The sequence below is a fragment of the Pholcus phalangioides genome, unplaced genomic scaffold (assembly GCF_987345545.1).
Source record: "Pholcus phalangioides strain wild (caught in Gottingen) unplaced genomic scaffold, Ppha-v1.0 ptg000039l_1, whole genome shotgun sequence".
NCBI lineage: Eukaryota > Metazoa > Arthropoda > Arachnida > Araneae > Pholcidae > Pholcus > Pholcus phalangioides.
The window spans coordinates 18,215,544-18,236,765 of NW_028301625.1; the positions used below are offsets into that span (position 1 = coordinate 18,215,544).

The following is a 21,222-nucleotide window of genomic DNA, read 5'->3' on the forward strand; positions in this document are numbered from 1 at the left end:
AAAGAGCGCAAACCATCCCAAGATGGTCTCTCTGGGCGGTCAGTGGTCATGTCTGTATCTGCAATATAAGGAGTAATTTTTCTGTGAAATGCCAAAATTTTTGCCAAAAATGGCTGGAACGAATAATTCTAAATATATTTCCTTTACAAATTAGTCTATTTAAATTTTTTCTGAAGTATCTTATCTGTCACTATGAAAACATGCATTACTGAAATGATGCATAAAAATTATTACTCTTTTCAAATTAAATACCATGTATATACTGAAAACCTATCCAGCAAGAATTTCTGCTGCTTGGACACCAAAAGGTGCATGCAGAATATATCAAGTGTTTCTGTGAAAAAAGATTAGCTTTTCACAGAATTTAAAGAAATGATTAAATTCAAAGGCAAAATGCAAAAAACGAGAAACTCCTTCTTTGACTTGTTAAAAGCATGTCCTCCCCTATCAATGCAGGGGAGGACAGTGCGACCATATTGGGCGCTGCTATAGGACGGGTGCCAAATGAAGTTGAAAGGGTGAAAAAAGCTTCGTTGACAAAAAAAAAAAAAAAAAAAAGAACCGTGGTCAGTAGCGCCAAAAATAAGTTCTGCATGGGTAGAGATTTTTTTTCCTCAAACCGCTCCTGTTCACCAAATCCGGATTTTCGCAATGTGAAATTGTCGCGATTGGCAACCACCGATGATAACCACACAACCCCATAGTGGGTGGATGACAAAACTATGGATATTTTATCTGTAATTTTTACAGATCCTGTTTTTTCAACGATCTCCGAAAAATGTTGGTAATTTAAACGAGTAAACCAATCCCCTTTTTGATTCTTTGCAAAGGCACGTGTGCAATCTTGAAATTTATGCCGTGTTTGAAAGCAGGTTGGTAGCAATGACATTACAGTTATTTTCAGTATATAACCCGCACAAGAAAAAACTCACAGAAATCAGAAAATTTGGCATATTCATTCAGGGACTTCGATAGCCAGCAAGTTATACCAATAACAGTACAGGGCATTGTACTTCAAGGTAGGAGAACTACTTTCCAAAGGTCACGCAACTGTAGTAGATAAGTAATTGAAGTTTCCCCCTCTTACGCTTTTCCTTGTTTTGGAAAGAACGCATCCCGTGAACTTTTCATGCTTCTTTTTCCTAAATTCCGGGTATTTGGCACAGTACAGTGCATTAGCGGTACCTCCAAGAACCACAGACAAGAATTGGCGCAAATGCTCAGGGATTCAGTGCCTTGGCGCACCATGTAACAAGAGAACTGTTTCGGCGCAGCTCTTGCACCCCTGCAAGTAGTTTTGCGGAGGCCCTATCTGGTAAATTCTAGAAGATTTTAACTAAATCTCATTTTCGTGAAGCCCCTCTACTCTTGAGGTGCCCGGTAGGACCCATGCATTAAGATGGCACAGATGCAAGTATTTCAAGTTGCAGCGTGAGTAAAAAGGAACATCTTTGGTTGTGATGCTAACGAATGCTCCGCATGTTTCATAGGGAAGCAGTGATTGCAATAAATGAGGTGAGCATCTTTTAGATATTACATTACAATCTGTACATGCTAATATTTTAAAACATATAATAGTAATATTTTTTCTCCAGTAACAGGAAGCTATAAGCAAAAACTGAAAAACTAGGTAAATGTTAAAACTAGTTATATTTCTTGTTTAATGAAGCATAATGCAAATTAATTAGCAATGACTTATTAATATAACAATATATGATCGATATCACGATATACAGGGTTATTATAAAGTTCTGATTTCAAAACACTAAAATAAAACTAGTCAGATTGACTTGAAAATTTGTATGAATATTTCTAAAGCAATGGAACTTTAGGCAGCTACATTCTGATGCTTTTCCCCATTCAAGGGGGAAAAATACTTCAAAATGAGACGTTGTACTTATTCAACGCATGGGAAATTTGTTCACAGAATGGAAATAATAGCTAGTTAGGGTAAAATAACTTAACATCCCATGATTTCATAATTCATGGAAACATCATAAGAATGAAGTCTCTCTCATTAAACAAACGATGACAACTTTCAAAAGATATGTTAGATATGTTTTCTACCATGTCCTCACTATGAAATAGAAGTGCGCAAATGATTGTTTTACAACAGATTAGAGAATATATCATGGTACTGATGCGATTTCAATTCACCAACCTTTGCAAATATACAAATACAAATACAACGCCACAACAGGCAAAATGCCCAACGAGGTGGCTGATAAAAAGATGCCCATAAAAATATGGTTGTCATATGTTTCAAAAATACAGCAACCCAATTAAAAATGCAATTAACACAAATTACAAACAATATATACACATGATGAAATATTATACAATGCCCATAAAGAATACTTATGGTTGTCTTATTCTAAGAATGGATAAGACAACCATAAGTGCAATTTGACCATTGTACATAGCATTTTGATGTACACCCCAAAACTAAAAGTTGCAAGGGTCAGGTATGTCATCCTGTTACTGTCAAAATGGTTCACCAGCAGCTGCTTCACTGGTGTTGCAATGTGCATCTTGACAAAAAGTTGTGCTATCCACACACTGGTGCCACCAAAGTGCCGAAGTGATATGGTTGCACAAAATAGATTGTACTAATGGCCAAGTGCATCATCATCTACTTGTACGATTTCAAGAATTTTTTTCCCCAAAAAAATTCTTTCATAATTTTTCTTGAGTTACTATCACTGACTGGGACAAAACTTGAATGGGACACTGACTTGAAATGTCACATCAATCTAGTCTTTCAGCCTTTACACAACAGACCTTTTATATAAGACTTTGAATAGCTATGTTTCTATGCTACCTACTAGTACTCAAACCCAGACTTGTCAAGCGTAATAATTAGAGCCCGGATTATATGCACTTAAAAAGTGGCAAATATGCTCTAAAAATATACAAATATGCACTAAAAATATACAAATATGCACTAAAAATATACAAATATGCACTTAAAATATACAAATATGCACTTAAAATACCAAAATATACATTTAAAAATGCCAAAATATATACTATCTTTACAAACATCCATATATGTTATGCAGACGTGCCAACTTTTGAAATCCAGAGATTCTCCCGATGGGGGGTACCCCCCCCCCCCCGACACTCATAGACTCGATCAAAAAAAAAATTCCGGAATTTTTTTTTTCCCTCTTTTTTAATAAATTAAGAAAAAGTTACATTCTTCCCCCCCCCTCCCAAGGCAGGTTCTGCATTGCCCCTGAGAAGAATATAATTCTATGTCAGTCTTTCCATGCGGAATAGAGAAATTTTCTTTCCGAAGATGTTTAATCAGAAGAAACGATTTAAAAAAATTCAAATTACAAAGCGGCGGATGAAAAAACGTGTTTACCGCACGGCTGTTAATGGAATACAATAACGATTATACAGGAATTTCGGCAGCCAAGGTCATGCCCCTGATAAATGATTGCCAATAAACGCTACAAAAACAAAGTTTTTGCCAGTTGCTTAAATGCGGTCACAGAGACTTTTTTTACAGCTGCTCGATGGAAATGACTACAGCTGTCCTCTATGGGTGTTTTCCTTAACGACGACTGTAATCATTGATGCCACGACAACGTGAAAGCTCGCGTAAAATCTAATTTTCCACCAAAATCCGGAGAAATTATAACAAATCCGGAGAGGGGTAGGAAGGATGAAAAATCGGGAGAGTTGGCAGGTCTGGTTATGGATATATTTTTTTCCCGCCAACTCGTCAGGCAATTTGCCAGTTGTGCCCTTTGTGTTTGTATTTAAAAAATCCTGAAATAAGTTAAAAATTTGAAAATATGTACCAAAAATGAGAAAATATGCTTTAAAAAAATCACTATGCAAAAAAAGCAAATATGTTTTAAAATACATTTTCTATTTGTTAGCGCATATTCATTTACCTCCTCACATATGCATATACTGCATATGCAAATAACTTCTAAATATTTTTTATTTAAGCATTTCCAATTTCTAGTTAGTCGTGGCTGTTCAGCAATGAAATAACAGTAAAAAATAATTTCGAGACTTTCTAAAAGAATTGAACATTTTTGACGCAACACTGAAACAGTTGATATTTGAAAAAAAAATTCTACCTGCGGGAAAAAAACCTGATGTTATGGAAATATTATGAGCAATACTCATTTGAAAAACTATGAAAAAGTGATTGAGCTTTAATAAACCTTCAAATATATGAGTAATAATATACCAGACTTGTGTGTCGAACGTAATAATATACTAGGTAAGATACAACAAAGTGCTCACCTTTGGTAATATCTTCACCCACATTGATCTCTTTCAAAACATTCTCTAAATTCCTAATTAGAGTCGATGTAGTAGCACGTGCCTCAGGTGGTGGAGGCAAAGGAGGAAGTGGTGGACGGCGAGAAACCTAAGTATGGGAAATAAAATATAAATTATAAGTCATATTTTTAACAAGTGTCATAGTAAAAAATAAGAACACTTAGGGATATACATGATAAAGGGTTGGTAAAAGAACCGTTTTTAAAAAAAAAAAAAACCAAAAAACCGGGTTTTTTTGGTTTAAACCAGGTTGTTTGTTTTAAATAATATTAACATTAAAAACAATAAAATTTCTGAAAAATCATTCAAACTTCTAACAATTCATTGAAATAAAATGTTTATTAATGTAATTAACACTATTCCTATATTAATTTATCAATAAATATTTCTTACATTTTTACAAAAACCAACTTTTGCAATTTAATTATTTTTGCTTAACTCAATAAATTATTTTGTGTGTTTGAAAATTCTTTTAATGTTAATCATATAATGTAAAGATGTTTTCTCCAGTTACTTTCAGTATGCTTAATTAGGAAGCTATTTTCCAAAAACTATAATAAAAATTAGGTGAATATAATGTATTTAATGAAGTATAAATAAAGCAGATTAATTAGCAATGATTTAAGATATACAGGGTGATTATAACTAAGGTTCTGATCTCAAAACACTGTAAAAAAATAACGATTGTCAGAATGACTTGAAAATTGACATGAATATTCCTGAAGAAATGAAATTTTATTTTGTAAAGGGGGAAAAAATACTTAATGTAAATGTAATGACACCATCCAACACGTGTGAAATTTGCTTGCATAATGGCAACAATAGCCAGTTATGGGTAAAAGATAACTTAATTATAGCATTACACGATTTCATAATTCATGGAAACATCATGAAAAGTGAGGTAATTGAACAAATAACTACAACTTACTCAAGAAATGTTAAATATGTTGTTCACCGTGTTCTGACTATGAGGTGAAAGCACAAAAATTCTTGTTCAACAACAGATCATAGTATGCAATGGTCATGATGTGGATGCGCTTGCAAATCACCTTTATTAAACCAAACGCGCCCCCACGTTAATATTCCTGAGGAACTTCTAACATATAGGGGAAGCTTGCAATTCACCAAAGTTTGTGATCCGACCACTGTTCATAACATTTTGAGATACGCCCCACAGCCAGAAGTTGCAAGGGTTAAGGTCAAGTGAACTGATGGCCAGCCAGGTGTCCTGCCATCTTGCTGTTGTCAAAATGGGTCTTCAGCAGCTGCTTTGCTGGCATTGCAATGTGCATCTTGATAGAAGTTGTTCTATCCACACCGTGATGCTGTGGAAGTGCCGAAATGATGGTTGCACAAAATAGATTATACTGCTGGCCAAGTACAGCATCTACTTGCACATTTTGCACTACTTGCACTTTTTTTTTCTTTTGTGAAAGAAATTTCCATTGCTTCAGAAATGTCAATTTTCAAGTCATTCTGACCAGTACTTATTGTATAGTTTTGGAATCAAGACTTTAATTATAACCACCCTGTATATAGCTGATTATTTTTCATAAATCTCTTACTACAATACAATAGAACCTTAATTAAATGGGCTTAACCATGAAAGTATTAAAAAAACTGTTGAATATTAAGGCTGGGTGATATACAGCGTGAGATGTGCTACTTATGGGAAAGAAAATGAAAATGTCTGTGAGGTAATGTAACTACTAGTACACGTGTCTTTGTCCTTTAGGGACAGCTGGTGTCTTTATTGGATTATAGGACCACCTTCCCCTAGCATGATGTTGTCACTACTGTTGCTACTTCTTTGTGAAAAAAAAAAAAGCAAAGCAAAAAAAACCCTGCGAGATAATACACCATTACATTTAGATATGATGCAATCCTTATTAATGAATCTGCTAAAGATAGAGCATCAGAATGTAGCCAAAAGTTAGAAAATATGGTAAGAATGAGAAATTTTGGCTTCTGTATATAACTTTAAATAACTAAGATACTTCATATGAAAAACATATATATATTCTGGCCACTTTTATGCGACGTTTTGAAAAAAACCACTTATACCATCTTATGCCATTTAAAGATATACCATCAGAATGTACCCCAAGAATATAAAATGTGGTAAAAATATGAAATTTTGGGTAATAATGAACCAATATCATATTTTTCAAGGAAAAAATTATATTTAGGCCACTTTTGATTTTTTAAAAAAAACCACTTGGTTAAAACTAAACAACCCCGGAAAAAACCTTTGCATTTTTGAGCGATTGCACTGATGTCTGTGCAAAATGTACTTCTTGTAGCATTTGAATTTAAAAAAAAGTAAACCTTACTTGATGGCCCCAAGTCATACCATCTTTATGGTATTTCCTCAAATATGCTACGAAGCAATCAAGAAAGTTCAGCCATGATTCAGCAAAATCAACCTGGGCGAAATCCCTGCAACAAAAATTTGAATTTTTTCTAAATACATGGCACCTTCAATTTCTATCACATCACGCAATAGCAAAACCTGTCTAACCCATACAAGCATAGAAATGTTCAATGTTTTCTTTGACAGCAATTTTCTTTTATAAAGCATTATGAAAAGACTAAGAGAAAATTCAATGTTTCAATTTAAATTTTACATGGAAAATTATATTCAACTGCAGCATTTCAAACTTAGGATATAATATTTATGAACCAAATTTGTTGCAGATGAATAACCAAATTATGTATTATATTAACAGTACTGTACAGTCGATCTCGATTTGTTTTTCTAGAAACCATAACTAAAAACATTACAAGTGGGAAAATGTCTAAAAATTATAAGACAGTTTTACACACTGACCATAAGCTTTTTTTATGAAGGTTTAATTTATTAACATTACGGTGCAACTTAATGAGAAGCAATTATTAGTTATTTCATTGAATATTGATGTGTATCATAATACAGGATATAGTTTACAGGAAAAATAGAAAAAAAAAATCTTTACATTTTGATTGATGTACAATGCATCTGAACACCTGGGTTTTCTTTATCAAAAAAATCCATGTAAGATTTTTTTTTCCTCTTGCTGGTACACTAACTTTCCATAAAATCTGGGTAACACCATATGAGACAGTTCTCGCCCTTCTACAAAATATCAAAAAGTTGCCAGTCCTTTAATTACTTCTGCTAATGTTGCAACTGGTGGTGAAAGTTATCATCTACAAATTTAAGAATTAATATTTTTTGCTCCAACTTTTTTTTTTTAACTTGCTCCGAGACATTTTGACTCTAACTATACTCAGCAAAATCCAACACTTTTACTCCGTTCATTTTCCAAAATTTCAAAGGTCACAAAAGCATAGTATTGTCTGTGTGAAGAATTAAATTCCAAGTAGTACAGTTGGAAAATTCAATTTTTATCTGAAAAAAAAAAAACCGCTTTTAAATGCTACTTAATGTTGGCATTTGATAATCTGTCAAGTTGTTCATTTTTTGTGTACACGTGACTCTTGTTTGACGGCTTGATTTTGTATCAGTAGATTTAGAAGAGGATGAGAAAGACAGCCGTTTATTCCTTTGTTATATGAAGTCTATAACACCACTATGAGAAGATTTTCTGCAATCATTTTTAATGTAGCTATTCTGAATAAGACCGAATTGGAAAAAAAATCAGAAATTTTTTTTAGTTCTTATCTATTAGTCTCCCTACTCAGAGGTATAACTTTGATCAATCTTGTGTATTTGAACAGTGGCAAAGGTAATTATGCTCTGTGCACTATTGTTGAACAAAGAGAAGAAAAAAATAAGTTCAAATTATTGTGCATAATCCTTTTGAGAAAAAAGAAATGGTGGCTCTATATGTGGATAAAATAATTATTCCAAATAGGCATAAAAGAAAAGCCACCTCTCGTTTGCACGTAATGGTTAATCTCGCTAGCTCACACATAATCACCATTTCTGTTTCTTAACATGAAAAAAATCAAAAGGTAAGCCGATTTGAAAAAAGGAAAAGGATTGATAAATTTTTTAAACGTTGTAAGTCGGAATGGCGAAAATTTTTAATGTTGTACCCAGAAAAAGTTAATGTTATTAATATGGAAAAAAGTTTATTGGTCATACTATGCTGGAATGTTGTATATGCGGGATCGACTGTATACCTATATACATCTAGTTTCAATACTTCTAATATATTACTTACAATCTTCTGTTTTTTTGAATAATCCTATTTGCGTAATAAGCACTTGCTTCACGGTAGTCTTTCGCCATCTTTACCATATCCTGTTCAGGCTAAAATTATTCAAGATAGAAACATGAAAAAAAGTTTGAATATGATAGGGAAAACAATTTATAACTTTGGACTGAATATCAAAAAATATTGCAAAGAATCATGGAGGTTATAACAGGGTCATCGACTGGAATGTCCTACTCCATGCAGCGAATTTAGTAAAATATTTCTTTTTGATACTTTTGGTGAAGACATAATTTGACTGATGAATGTTTTGTTATGCAGGCTTCACTAAAATGCCACATGACCTGCACCATATCCAAAGTTGAAACCAGCTGATCTAGAAAATATAAAAATACTCTACCTGGTCCAGCTGTATTTTCCAACTAACATATTGATGCTGTGTCAAGAAGGGTATTAATATGGCTTTATTAAAAATTGATCTGAGCAGGAGTGAGTTCAACCAGGGTTCGCGCTGCCGATCGCCATTGCGCCAAATCGCGACAAAATATTTCATTTGGCGAATAAAGCAAAGATCGAGTTCGCCAAATCGCGAGTGCCCATTCGGCCTTGGTAGTCAAATCGGCCATTTGACGCATGTGCGAAAATTCAGAAGTGGAAATTTTTGTTGACCCATCGCGAACAATGTTCAGTTACTCTCGGTGCGGTTCCAGGGGGGGGGGGGGTGACAGGGACGATGAACCTCATCTAGAAGCGTTAATAGTTGAGTGCACCTCCAAGAGCCTGCATGCAAAAAACAACAACCTGTTGCTTGTGAACCCTTTACTCGATGATAATCCTTCCCTCAGCAGAGATGCCGCCGACGCGCTATTGCGCGTCAAATACCCGGAATTTCGGGAAAAGATGCATAGAAATTTTTGTCCACGTTTCCCGTTGAACATGCACTTTCCAAGTTTTAAGAAAAAAGAAAATACGGAGAGGGGGAAAACTCATGAACCAATTTATTTTATTTTTCCTCCTCCTCATCGTCTAGCAAGTCAGGAAAAAAGTGTTTCCCTCTGTTGGATGATGGTGGAGTGGCATCTCTGCCTTAGTATCATGAATCTCATTGAAACACAATTGCGGAACAGAATAAATGTAAAAAAATATAAATAACAGTATTTCTGTTAATGGTCCCAGTAGGCAACAATTGAATTTCGAAATGCTTTTGAATTGTGGACAGCAAAAAAAAAAAAAATCTCTGCAAATTCTGGAGAACTAAAATATTTCTTGTACTGTAAAAAAATTTACATTTTATATTAAAATTTTTTTATTTACACATGATTTGCATTTTGATTTATATTTTCACCTTGAACTTGATACGAGTTGTTTTGGAATCTGCATTTTACGACGCGTCAATTTGGCTAAGGTTCTCTCTCATTTGGCTACAACTTTTTTCATCTGATTAGCCAAATTGCTACAATTGATAAAAAGTCAGGGTGAACCCTGAGTTCAACTGACAGGAATTAGAATATTCAATGAAAATTTAGAATTGGCAGTTACAGATTTTGGCAACAATTTGATTTTGCAGAAAAAAAAATATAAAGTAACATTGCAGGATCATTGACATCTACGGGATATCTGTATTTAATGACAAGCTTCAACCATGGAGACATTGGAAAAGAATTGAATTGTCACCAAAAATCCTACTAAAGTTACTTTGACGAATGCAGATTTCAGTGATGCATTACAAACAAAAAGGATAAATTTCTCCAGAACACTGATATGGTTTAGTGCAGAGCTGCAGACCCTTTCGAAAGCTGGTACAATGCACAAGTTTTTGGTAAATTTGATCAATTGTAGCCAGAAGGGAATTTCAGTTATTGACAATGAAAAATTTTGGGACAATTTGATTTTGAACTTTGCCAATATTTCAGCACTTGTAGCTCACCAATAAATCCATATTTTGATGAAAATGATTTCATCTTACAGTATTTTTTACGTTCTTTTGAAATATGTGCTTAGTTTGCTCTTAAAAACTTTACAGATGCAAATTACTTTAGAATTAACACATTTTTCCCCATAATTGACCATAAATCTAAAACGATTTGAGATAGGGCAAGGTTGGTGGGGTGTTTCATGATCTTTTGTATGGTCATGTCACTGTTTGATTTGTCATGTCATATTTTTTTAGGTGAAATAACAGTTGGAAGGTTTGAATTTTTACCAGTAGTTTCACCAACTGCACCAGTTCAGAGATTTGTTACATAGGCATAAATTTTTTTTATTAACAAAAATTTCAAAATTTTCCAAAAGCTTAAATTCAACTCACCATAGCAATCCAAGTCAATGCAGTAACACCCTCACTCACACTAGTGAGGTTCACAAAGTGGGCTTTATCACGATGCTGATCCCTATGGTTCTAATAAAAAAAATTTGAATTAATAAAAACAAGTTAAACATACAATGCATTTAGTTAAATTTAAGTCATCGATGTCAAATTTTAAGTAAAGAAAAATTTTTCAAGATAGAGCGCTTGAGAAATAGTTTTTACAGGAAAAAAGACCAGAATAATTAGGTTCAATTAAAGAGGGCAACTATTTTTTAAGATTATACCAAAATTGATTAAATAAGCCCAGCTTTTATAGCAAGATCTGTATTTTTTTTAATACAAATATAAATACAAGGCCATAATAGGCAAAATGCCCAATTATTTCTGCACCAGTCCCCATGACTAGCGAGGCCCCCCAACCCCCGAGTCTGAGCACCAAGCTAGTTCTATCTTGTAATGGTAAGCTTACTTTAACGTCAGAAGTTTTAAACTTCACAGCAATTGTATATTCAATAGAACATTTAATACAAATTGCATTGAAAATTGAAAAACTACCCACATTTACATTTCTTACTCTTTTTCTAAGGATTATACAATTAGTAGCTATATTAAATTTACCTTAATTACATATTTTTGGGATGAGAATCATTATATATATTGTGAAATGACAACCAGATTCAATAGAAAATGAGTTTAATATATTCTGGTTTTTACACATCCCATGTACATTAGTGAGAGTATATAAAAAAGTTTTTATCAGTTAATACATACAAAATAATTAAAATGATCGTATAATTAAAATTTTAATTAATACACAATTAAAATACGTACCAAAATGTCAAGCACACGAGTAGACATAGGCTCAATGAATTTCATGAGTGCTTTGTCCTAAAAAGAAAAAAAATCCCCTACATTAACACTTAAATGACCGCTCACAAGATTTCTCGTGGTTCAATGCTGATACTTATTAGATTATAGGACCACCTGCCCCTAGCATGGTGTCACTACTGTTGCTGCTTCTTTGTCAAAGGAAAAAGAAACCATGAGATAATACACCATTACATTTACATTTGTGATGCAATCCTTATTCATGAATTTGCTAAAGATAGAGCATCAGAATGTAGCTAAAGGTCAGAAAATACGGTAAAAGTGAGAAATTTTGACTTCTGTAACTTTAAATAACTAAGATACTTCATATGAAAAAATATATATTCAGGCCACTTTTATGAGACTTTTGGAAAAAAAAACTACTTATACCATCTTATGCCATTTAAAGATGTACCATCAAAATCTACCCCAAGAATATAAAATGTGGTAAAAATAAAAAATTTTGGCTAATAATGAACCAATATATTTTACAAGGAAAAAATATTCAGGCCACTTTTATTTGATTTTTTGAAAAAAGCCACTTGTTTTAAACCAACATGGTTTAAACTAGGGGTCTTCAACCCATGGCCCACCATCGCTATTTTGGTGGCCTGCCAAAACATTTCGATCGATTGACGCAATATCCTTTAAAAATAGGGTGAAACAAAGATTTCCACAAAAAAAGTCACCCAGCTTCGTATAGACTTTTATTACAAGGACAGGCTGATCAGTGTACAGTATTTAATAAGGCCTTTAACGCAAAAGAAACCACACTATACACTTCTTCACCATAAATAACTTCGAGTACATCCTATCCACCTTGAGTGGTAGAAAGCAGAAATGAATGGAATTTCCATGGTATTGTATTTCTTGGGTGCATGGTTGGGAAAAGAGTAGGTGGATGTATGCATCTTGATTGGTTGGAAAGGATTTGTACAATATTGGTACAGTTAGTTTGCTTGAAGCCTTTGATCAGAAGGCTTTTAGTCTTTAAATGAGTTCATGATGGTGAACCGTGATAGCACAAAAAGGATAGTTGAAGTGAGATTTTTTCAAAAGTAGTCATCCCTTTATTTTTACATCAACCACAAGGCTAAAGCAGTTTGTCTCATTTACAATCAGAGCGTAGCCATGATGAAAGAATGCAATACTTAAGAGACATTACGATACTAAGCAAAGTGTGAAGTATTCTGGATTGGAGGGACATTGTCGAAGTGAAAAAATTCAATGAACTGAAATTGAAGCTGAACTGTCAACATTCTTCAGAAAAAATGAACAGTCTGAAAAATTGCGTTCGTGCTAGTTATATAATACTAGAAAAAAATGTGAAACGTGGGAATCCCTTTGTTGCTGGAGAATTCGTTAAAGAATGCCTTCAGTCTGCAGTTGATGTGCTTTGCCAAATCACAGGCTCAAGCTGTTTCGAACATTGTTTGTCTGGTGTGACAGTAGCAAGATGCGTGGAGGATCTGAGGTGAAATGTTGAAGACCCCTAGTTTAAACCAAAAAACCCAGCATACCTAAAAAAGTGATGAGTATTACTCACGTTCTCAGGCTCCTCCATACCAGCAGCTTCTTCCAAAAGATTCCCCACAACGTCGAAAAGATCTTGAACTAGTTTGCACTGAAATAAATGAATATAAATGTTATGGAATATAAACAATTCATTCACATAAACTGGAAAGGTTTGCGTATACAAAGAAACCAGGGTTGGCAGGTTTTTGACAGAATTTTTGACGGTTTAAACAGCAATGTCTAAAACCTCAAATATCACTTTTTAATATAAAAACTCTCATTAGAAATACAAACTTTAATTGCATGTAATATTTAAAGTGACTTATGCAAAGAATAAATATTTAAAATGATTATAAAATAATTTTCTACTCTCTACAGAATTATTTTGGACAAAATGCGTCGGACAAAATAGAACAAAATTTGGACAAAATAGCCGCCTGGCAGTCGAGTGGTTAGGGAACTAGCTTCTCACTGTGCAGGTCTGGGTTCGAATCCCGGTTCGGGCATGGATGTTTACTAACACTAACAAATTCCCTGGACGGATCATGCTGATCCCTTGGGAATACGTGTGGATCACATTATTATTATTAATAAAATATGTATGGTTTTTTCCCCTTATAAAATATACAATTTGAATAAAGCATCATATACACTGGTGAAATAAATTAAAAGAATTTGCATACTTTATCGAATTTCATGAAAAGAACTGAACTGAATGTAAAACCACTGCTTCTAGACAAAAATGCAAATCTTGTACGTCAAATACGTAAGCGTACACGTGTGTGTAGGCGGAGCCAGTAGAGAAACAGGCTTTATAAGCACGCGTAAGTTAAGACTCATTTCGTTCGCTAGCACACCTCGGAGAATTTCTTGGTGTTACTTTGCAGCAATAGGTTAATTTCAAATTGTAACAGTAAAAACGAGTAACCACCAACCTTTAGATGATGGAATGAGGTGGCGAATTGTAGGGAGGCTAGAAGCAGTCCAATCCCAAGTCCAGATTTGTAGAGTTCAATTTAATGCCCAGCGTCGTGTGTAACTTATGGAAATACTTCCAGGATACCGGATCCATCGAGAGAAAGCCTGGCCAAGGTCATCCAAGAGCCACGACGGCCAGAGAAAATCGCCATTTGTTGATTATAGCGAGGCGTAACACGAGTGCTACAGCTTCTCAGCTCTCTCGTGACTTGCATACAGCTACAGGAAACCGTGTATCAAGGGTGACTGTTTCCAAAAGACTTCACGAGAGAAGGTTGTTTGCAAGAAGACCTGCTGTTTACATCCCGCTCACTTCTACGGACAGGAGAATCCGTTTATCATGGTGCAGAGAGCATAGAGATTGGAGTATGGATCAATGGGCGACCGTTCTCTTCACTGATGAATTCAGCCTCCGCATCGATTCTCGCCGTACATTCATATAGAGAGAACCAGGGACCCACTACCTACCCTCCAATGTCCGCGAAATCGACCATTATGGCGGAGGAGGTTTAATGGGCTGGGCAGGCATCATGTTGGATGGCCGCATTCCTCTCCATGTCTTTGAAAGAGGCACTGTGACTGGTGTGAAGTATAGGGATGAAATCTTGGAGCCCTACGTTTGCCTTTTCAGGGGTGCAGTTGGTCCTGAGTTCATTTTAATGGACGATAACATGAGGCCACATAGAGCTCTTCTGCCCGATGATTTTCTAGAGAGTGAGGATATTCACCGGATGGATTGGCCAGCCAGATCTCCAGACTTTAACCCTATAGAGCATGTCTGGGACGCTCTGGGAAGGGCAATTGCAACTCGCAACCCCCCTCCGGGAACCATACAGGGAATGAAAACAGTGTTGCTGAGCGAGTGGGACCGATTGCCACAGGAAATGATAAACTGCCTTATTTCAAGTATGAAATCACACTGCGAGACCTTTGTATATCTGTAAGAGGGGACCATACCCCCCTATTAACCCATTTTTTTGTTTATTCTGCAACCGCTGTTTCATACCTTCCGACTCCAACGAGTGTTAAGCACGATCATGTGTGTGTATTACACACACACAATTATTGAATGGTTATTTGTTTTGTATTGTATCAATGTATGTACATATCAAATTTCATTAAAATCGGTACAGTAGTTCTAGATATAATCGACCAAGTCTGCCAATTCTCTTAATTTCTTACACCAGTATATGTAACATTGATTTGTTATTAAATTATCTAGATAATCACTGATCCTTAAAACGATACTTTTCTTGTGTATAACATTGAAATATACCTAGCAATCAAAATACTAAATTGTAGGATTAAAATGTCATTTAATTTGGCAATGCTAGCTCATTTGCTCAAAGCTAGAAGTTATAGTGACGGACTCGCGATGCGAGGATCCGGGTTCGAACCCCACAGTGGTGGTCGGCTGAAGTTGGTTTTCTGTGGTTCCCAACTTCAAGGTGCAAATGCGAGCCGATCTCCCTGTTAAAAAGTCTCGCCACAGAGAGCAACAGTCCTACAACGATAAATCATTGAATCATAACACTTCACTCATAGTTAGAAAAAAAACTGGTGGCAGATGGCAGCACTACACATAACAAACATTACACAGAAACAAACTTTACGTCAGGTTGCACTACACGTACACGCACATTCCCGCATGTACCGATTCGTTGGGTGGTTCCGTGGGGGGGGGGGGAAAGGGTGCATTTGGGGTGTAGCAGTAGTAGGTAGGGCTTCCAAAAAATGGCTCGGGGATCCATGATGTTGTTAAGTCAGCCACCTCGTTGGGCAATTTGCCTGTTGTGGCGTTGTATTTGTATTATATACTATGATGTTTAAGGATAAGAAACTCCTGTAACTTGGTCTTACTTTCACACTATGATATGATACATTTACCTTGAGTGCTTAATGCCTTCACTTGGGTTAATCCGACCCTGTTCTTTGTGAATGGGTAAAAACCCTGTGAGTTAATACACCACTACATTTAGATGTATGATGCAATCCTTATTCATGAATTCGCTGAAGATAAGCATCAGAATGTAGCCAAAGGTTAGAAAATGTGGTAAGAATAACTTATTAAAAGAAAACATTTCTCAAAGTATATTTTAATTAGGCTACCAAATGAACAGAAAAAAGTGAATGATTGACAGAATGAAATGACAAAAAAATTGAAAATAGAATTAAAGTTTCTAATATATGTAATTATGAAAATAGATTCAAAGTCCAGGAAATGAAATTAGAATGTTTTCATTACTATTAATATTACATATACAGCCAATGTACTTATGTCCCTCGCTTATTAAGAATAATAAATTTCATGTCCCCACATCCTAGAGCAGGACCCCTAGACTGGGATCTTTAGCGGGCCCTTCTATAGTGTATTTATGGGAAAGAATACACTGAAAAAAAATTATGGTAATTGTCCCGAGACTGGAGCCCTGCTCTTGTGGGGGCCATGGTCCCAACTCCTCATGGTAAATAACATTTTCCATTTAAAGCATTTTCCCATGATGGTTTATAAAAATTTTTATAGGTGTGGCTGATCCACTGTTTATATATAAATTTGATAATTCAATGTCCGTGAAATTGACTTTGAATTGCCCAAAAAAGATATGCATTTCAGAGTTCATGAAACTGTGAACCCTGTTTTGAGTTTTTTCGGTTTCTTTCTACCCAAGAAAGAAACCGAAAAAAGGAATTCAAATTTCACAAAAGAAATTACCAAAAAAGAAAAATTCCAAGTCCATGAAATTGTACAGTTGAATCTTGTTATAACGAACTCCAAGGTACCAGAGAAATCACTTTGTTATAACAAAATTTTGTTATAAAGTTAATTCCAGGTTTTTGAATTGTTGCTATGTAAACTTAACTGGGGGATTAGAAAAGTGTTCGTTAAAACAAAATTCTTGCTATAACTGTATTCATTAAAATGGGATGACTGTATTAGAATTGTCAAAAAATATTGAAAAAAATTTTAGTTAAAATAAAATAGTCTGCAAAACGGACTTTGAATTACCGAGAGAAAAAAGGAAAAAAGAAAGAAGAGTGGATGCCACTCATAAAGAAATCACACGTCTACGAATTAATATTACTTGAGACATATTTAGAAACTATCGCATGCAAATAACTTAACTTTAAAAAATGATCAAGTGGGAAATTACTGATTTTTCCCACAATGATCCTTTTCACAAAAACCCCAAAAAAAAATTTGGACAGACTCGATACTAGACATATATATACTGCATAACTAGAATGTTTAAAAAAATACATTAATTCATATACCTGCTCCTCTACGACGCCCCCTAATGTAATGCAGGCTTCTTTGTATAGCCTGAAAGCATCAGCGACATCCCGCTGCCATGCTTGAAGAAATGCTGGTGGATTGCTCATTCTTCGCTGTCAATCTAGAACAAACATCCATATATAATGCACCTATATTTTATATAACACACAGCAATACAACAAAGTTCCTCTTAAGCACACCGTTATCCCAATAATTTATATCATTCAACATTTAAACGGCAGAGACAATATAAAATGACTACAGATAGAAGATTTTCCTACAGGAGATTATTCCGTGATCGCAGAATATATCGCCGTGGGAAAGGGGCTGCGATTCTCGCTACTGGCTTCGGTTCCATGGACATAACAATTTTTTTTAGTAGTCTGATTGTTTGATAAGTTGTCTCGGACAAGTGGACCGCCATTGATTTTGAACGCTGATATATGTATATATTAAATATTTCAAATACACAGATTAACAACTTTTAAGATGACATGACTATCTACTGAACACAAAACACCAAACCATGGGTGGAAATATGCGCCCCCCCCATCAAAGGTAGAGTCGACGCAGGCGAGTATTAAAGCGCGGGCGATTCAAACGGATAACAACGGTTTTTCCCTTTGTACAGTAGCGTCGTTGTCTTGGATTATTCCAGATTACCTTTTGCTTGTTGTTTTTAACATGTCTTTTCAAACGTTTGAACAGCCATTTAGTTTTTTACGTTTCGGGAGAGTTAGGATTACACGAACCGGATTACATTTTTGTCGACTGGTAAGGCTGTATATCCTTTTTATTTATTTTTCTTAGTTATATTTGTTATTTATTTAAAAGAATCTGGATACCCGGAAAAAGTCTGGGTTTTAATTTTTTTATACCTAGAATATACAACATGCAGGACCTTTGTTTATTTAAATATGCTATTATATTTTATGTTTCATGATATTTTTCATATTTGGGAACAGCTTTGGCATAAGGGACACGCCAAATTGGCGACTTTTTTCCAGCAATAAGTTGCTATCGTTGGCGCACTCTGGTTCGATGTTGTTCTGCTGGGTTGTCGCTGTTCTGAAAAATTCTGCCAGGCGTCGTTGGTTGTTGTAGCGCGTCTTTTCAAACAGCCGTACAGCCATTTTGTCGTTTGTGCTTGTTCCGAGTGGTTGGATTACATTTGCGTCGCTGGTCAGGTTGTATTGTTCCCTTTTATTTAAACAGTGCCCGTATTTTATTTATACCCAGATCGATTTATCATTTAAACAACGGTCCGGGCTTTATTTTAAACAATGCCCAGGTTTTATTTAAATCCTGATAGATTTATTATTTACAACGGTCCGGGTTTTATTTAAACCCGGATTTATTTTTATCCACGGTTTTATTTTTTAAACAATCCAGAGCGTATTTTTGTTTATACCATTTGTTTTTATTGTTTTTTAGTGTTTTCTATGCTGGCGATTTTTTTTTTCTGGCACACGTAGTGTCTGGCGGCTTTTTCTCGGACCGCCGGACATATTTGGCATCAGAAAAAAAAGTCGCCAAAAATCGCCAACATGTCCCTTATACCAAAGTCGTTCCGCGACTTTTGATCAGGTCATCTGACATGTTTGGCGCCGAAAAAGTCGCCAGAAATCGCCAATCTCTGGATTATACAGCACCTGTTCCTCTCCACCTATCCAATACACCAAATATGCTAGACTTTAAAAATTTATTAATTCTATAATGATGCGTGTTCTCCCCCTAAAAAACTTAAATTTTGCTGCTCGGGGCAGTTGCACTCTTATTTTGAGCGGTGCTGACAAGCTCTATCACGAGATCCAAGTTTGTCACCTCTTACAAATTCACTATCCAGGGAACCATGCAAAGTCTGGTCTGGGGGGGTTCTTGCTGCAGCATGTGGGAATCCATGGGAGTGGGAATATCTTGCATTACTAACCTTAAAAAAATTAAGATGAAGGAATTTAGTGTTGAAAAAAACAGAACTTCGACAAGAATCAAAGATGAATATTTGATGTCTCAACACAAACACCTTTCTCAAAAATATGGCATCAATAGGAAATGTGATAATTTATACATTCGAGGAGCATATATGCGTATTCACATGGGAGAAGCATATATGCCTATTCAATAGAAAAAATGGCGGCAAAATATTTAATTCATACTGCCTGGAAAAACCTGTATCCCTGCAACATAATATTATTGTGTTCATGTCCTGTCTATTAGGTTGAAATTTATTTTGTGGTTTTTTTGCAAATAAAAAAAAAAAACATATATTCCCTGTATCCTCCCCAATTTGTAAGTGCGCGACTATAGCCAATTTGTTATAAGTAAAAGAAAAAAAGAGAATCGCCCCTGTCCAGTATATATTTTATTAAGTAAATCGTTATTTACTGATTTCTAAATTTCTAATTTACTTGATGTAAAATTTTAAAATCTTTGACAGCCGCACCTAAATACACAGTAATTACGCCCACTACGGGGAAGCCGGTAGAACACAAGCAATAGAGATCACATCAAAATCGAACTTACCTTTTACCTTGTCAGGAACAGAATGACGTAGGGTCGCTGTTGCCACCCAGAAGAGAAGTTTAGGGTGAAAATGAGGATTATTTTGCCTTTGAAGTGGTTCAGATCGTGACCTACGTGAGTGACAAGGCCAACTCAATCCCCATCAACATACCTCTGACGTCACCAACCTTGGGGCTAACCGGATCGGAAAGACCCCTAGTCAAAGCTGTATTAAGAAGCTTTGCCCCTAGTAGAAACAGGTTCTTCTGCCATAATGTTAAGGAAACTCCATTACTCTGTACATTTTCCTTCTAGTTCTACGACACAAAGCATGTTGAGGAACATTTTTTTCCATGAATTTCCAGTTTAAACATCAAATTAATAGTTGTTATATATGTTGTGAAATATGCCACAAACTTGTTCAGTAGTAAATTGTAGGGGAAACTACAAAAACGGCCCCAAAGTAAAGGTGTTCGGTTTTCGGCACTAAAAGTAACCACATATGCTATAATTGAAATAACATCATATTGTAAAAATGAGCTCAATATGGATTACATCCTTCCAGGAAAATTTCAGACTGACAATCTCGAGCTCAGATTCAGCTTATATCGACAAATGGCAGGCAGTCATTATCATATAACTATTCGTCAATTGTTTGAATCTGAAAACAAGCTGAGAATTCGAGCAAATATGAAACTAGGCATCATTTCAAAAAAATATACAATCCCTGTGAATGACATAATTTTAAATGATAATTTTGGAGATATAAATTCAATTGATGAAAGATCTGAAATAACCAATTTTGAAGTAGATGAAGTAAGAGAAAATGAAATTGAACAAGCACATGAATATTTACCTGTTTTGGCATACATAGCTGGGTACTGTGTATTCTCAGTTTTGAAAAACAGTAAATGCGATAGCTGTAAAACTATATTAACAGTCGATAAAGAATTTGATTTTGAAGAAATTCACAGTTTAATTATGAAATTCGATCGTGGTAAACTTTTTCCATCATCTGCAGTAGTGAATGTGGTGTTATATAGTTATCTGATTATTGATAAATTACTTAGCAATAAAGAAAATGAATTATTGAAAAACAAAAACCATCGAAACCTTCTATTCAAGGTTTCAAAGAAATACATAACTGATGAAAATCTGTTTGTGTTTGATGAGTTTTGTTCTTTTGGACACAATGCAACAGAAATTTTAAGTAAAATTTTGTGGTCATCTACAAACATATTTTTGAACAACTTCTGTAAGCAAAGAAACGATTCTTCAGTCGAAAGAAAAAGTCAGAAGCGAAAATTAAA

At 35.0% G+C, this 21,222-nt stretch overlaps 1 protein-coding gene across 4 annotated transcripts in view; it reads right to left on the reverse strand.

Annotated features, from left to right (window-relative positions):
- Positions 1–20,074, reverse strand: part of LOC149065643 (adenylyl cyclase-associated protein 1-like) — a 37,101-nt gene extending 17,027 nt beyond the window's left edge. The window contains exons 1-8 of one of the 4 annotated variants that reach the window (XM_089253443.1): positions 19,934–20,074; positions 17,410–17,531; positions 13,190–13,267; positions 11,608–11,664; positions 10,777–10,866; positions 8,478–8,566; positions 6,642–6,747; positions 4,270–4,396 (exon numbers count right to left, since the gene is read on the reverse strand). In XM_089253443.1, coding sequence (XP_089109569.1) covers positions 4,270–4,396; positions 6,642–6,747; positions 8,478–8,566; positions 10,777–10,866; positions 11,608–11,664; positions 13,190–13,267; positions 17,410–17,517 — 655 coding nt within the window. In that variant the 5' untranslated portion in view covers positions 17,518–17,531; positions 19,934–20,074. Of the gene's footprint in view, positions 1–4,269; positions 4,397–6,641; positions 6,748–8,477; positions 8,567–10,776; positions 10,867–11,607; positions 11,665–13,189; positions 13,268–17,409; positions 17,532–19,234; positions 19,341–19,818 lie in introns of those variants that run through there. The other 3 variants (XM_089253446.1, XM_089253444.1, XM_089253445.1) reach the window with 3 other exon arrangements.
- Positions 20,075–21,222: the final 1,148 nt, after the last annotated feature.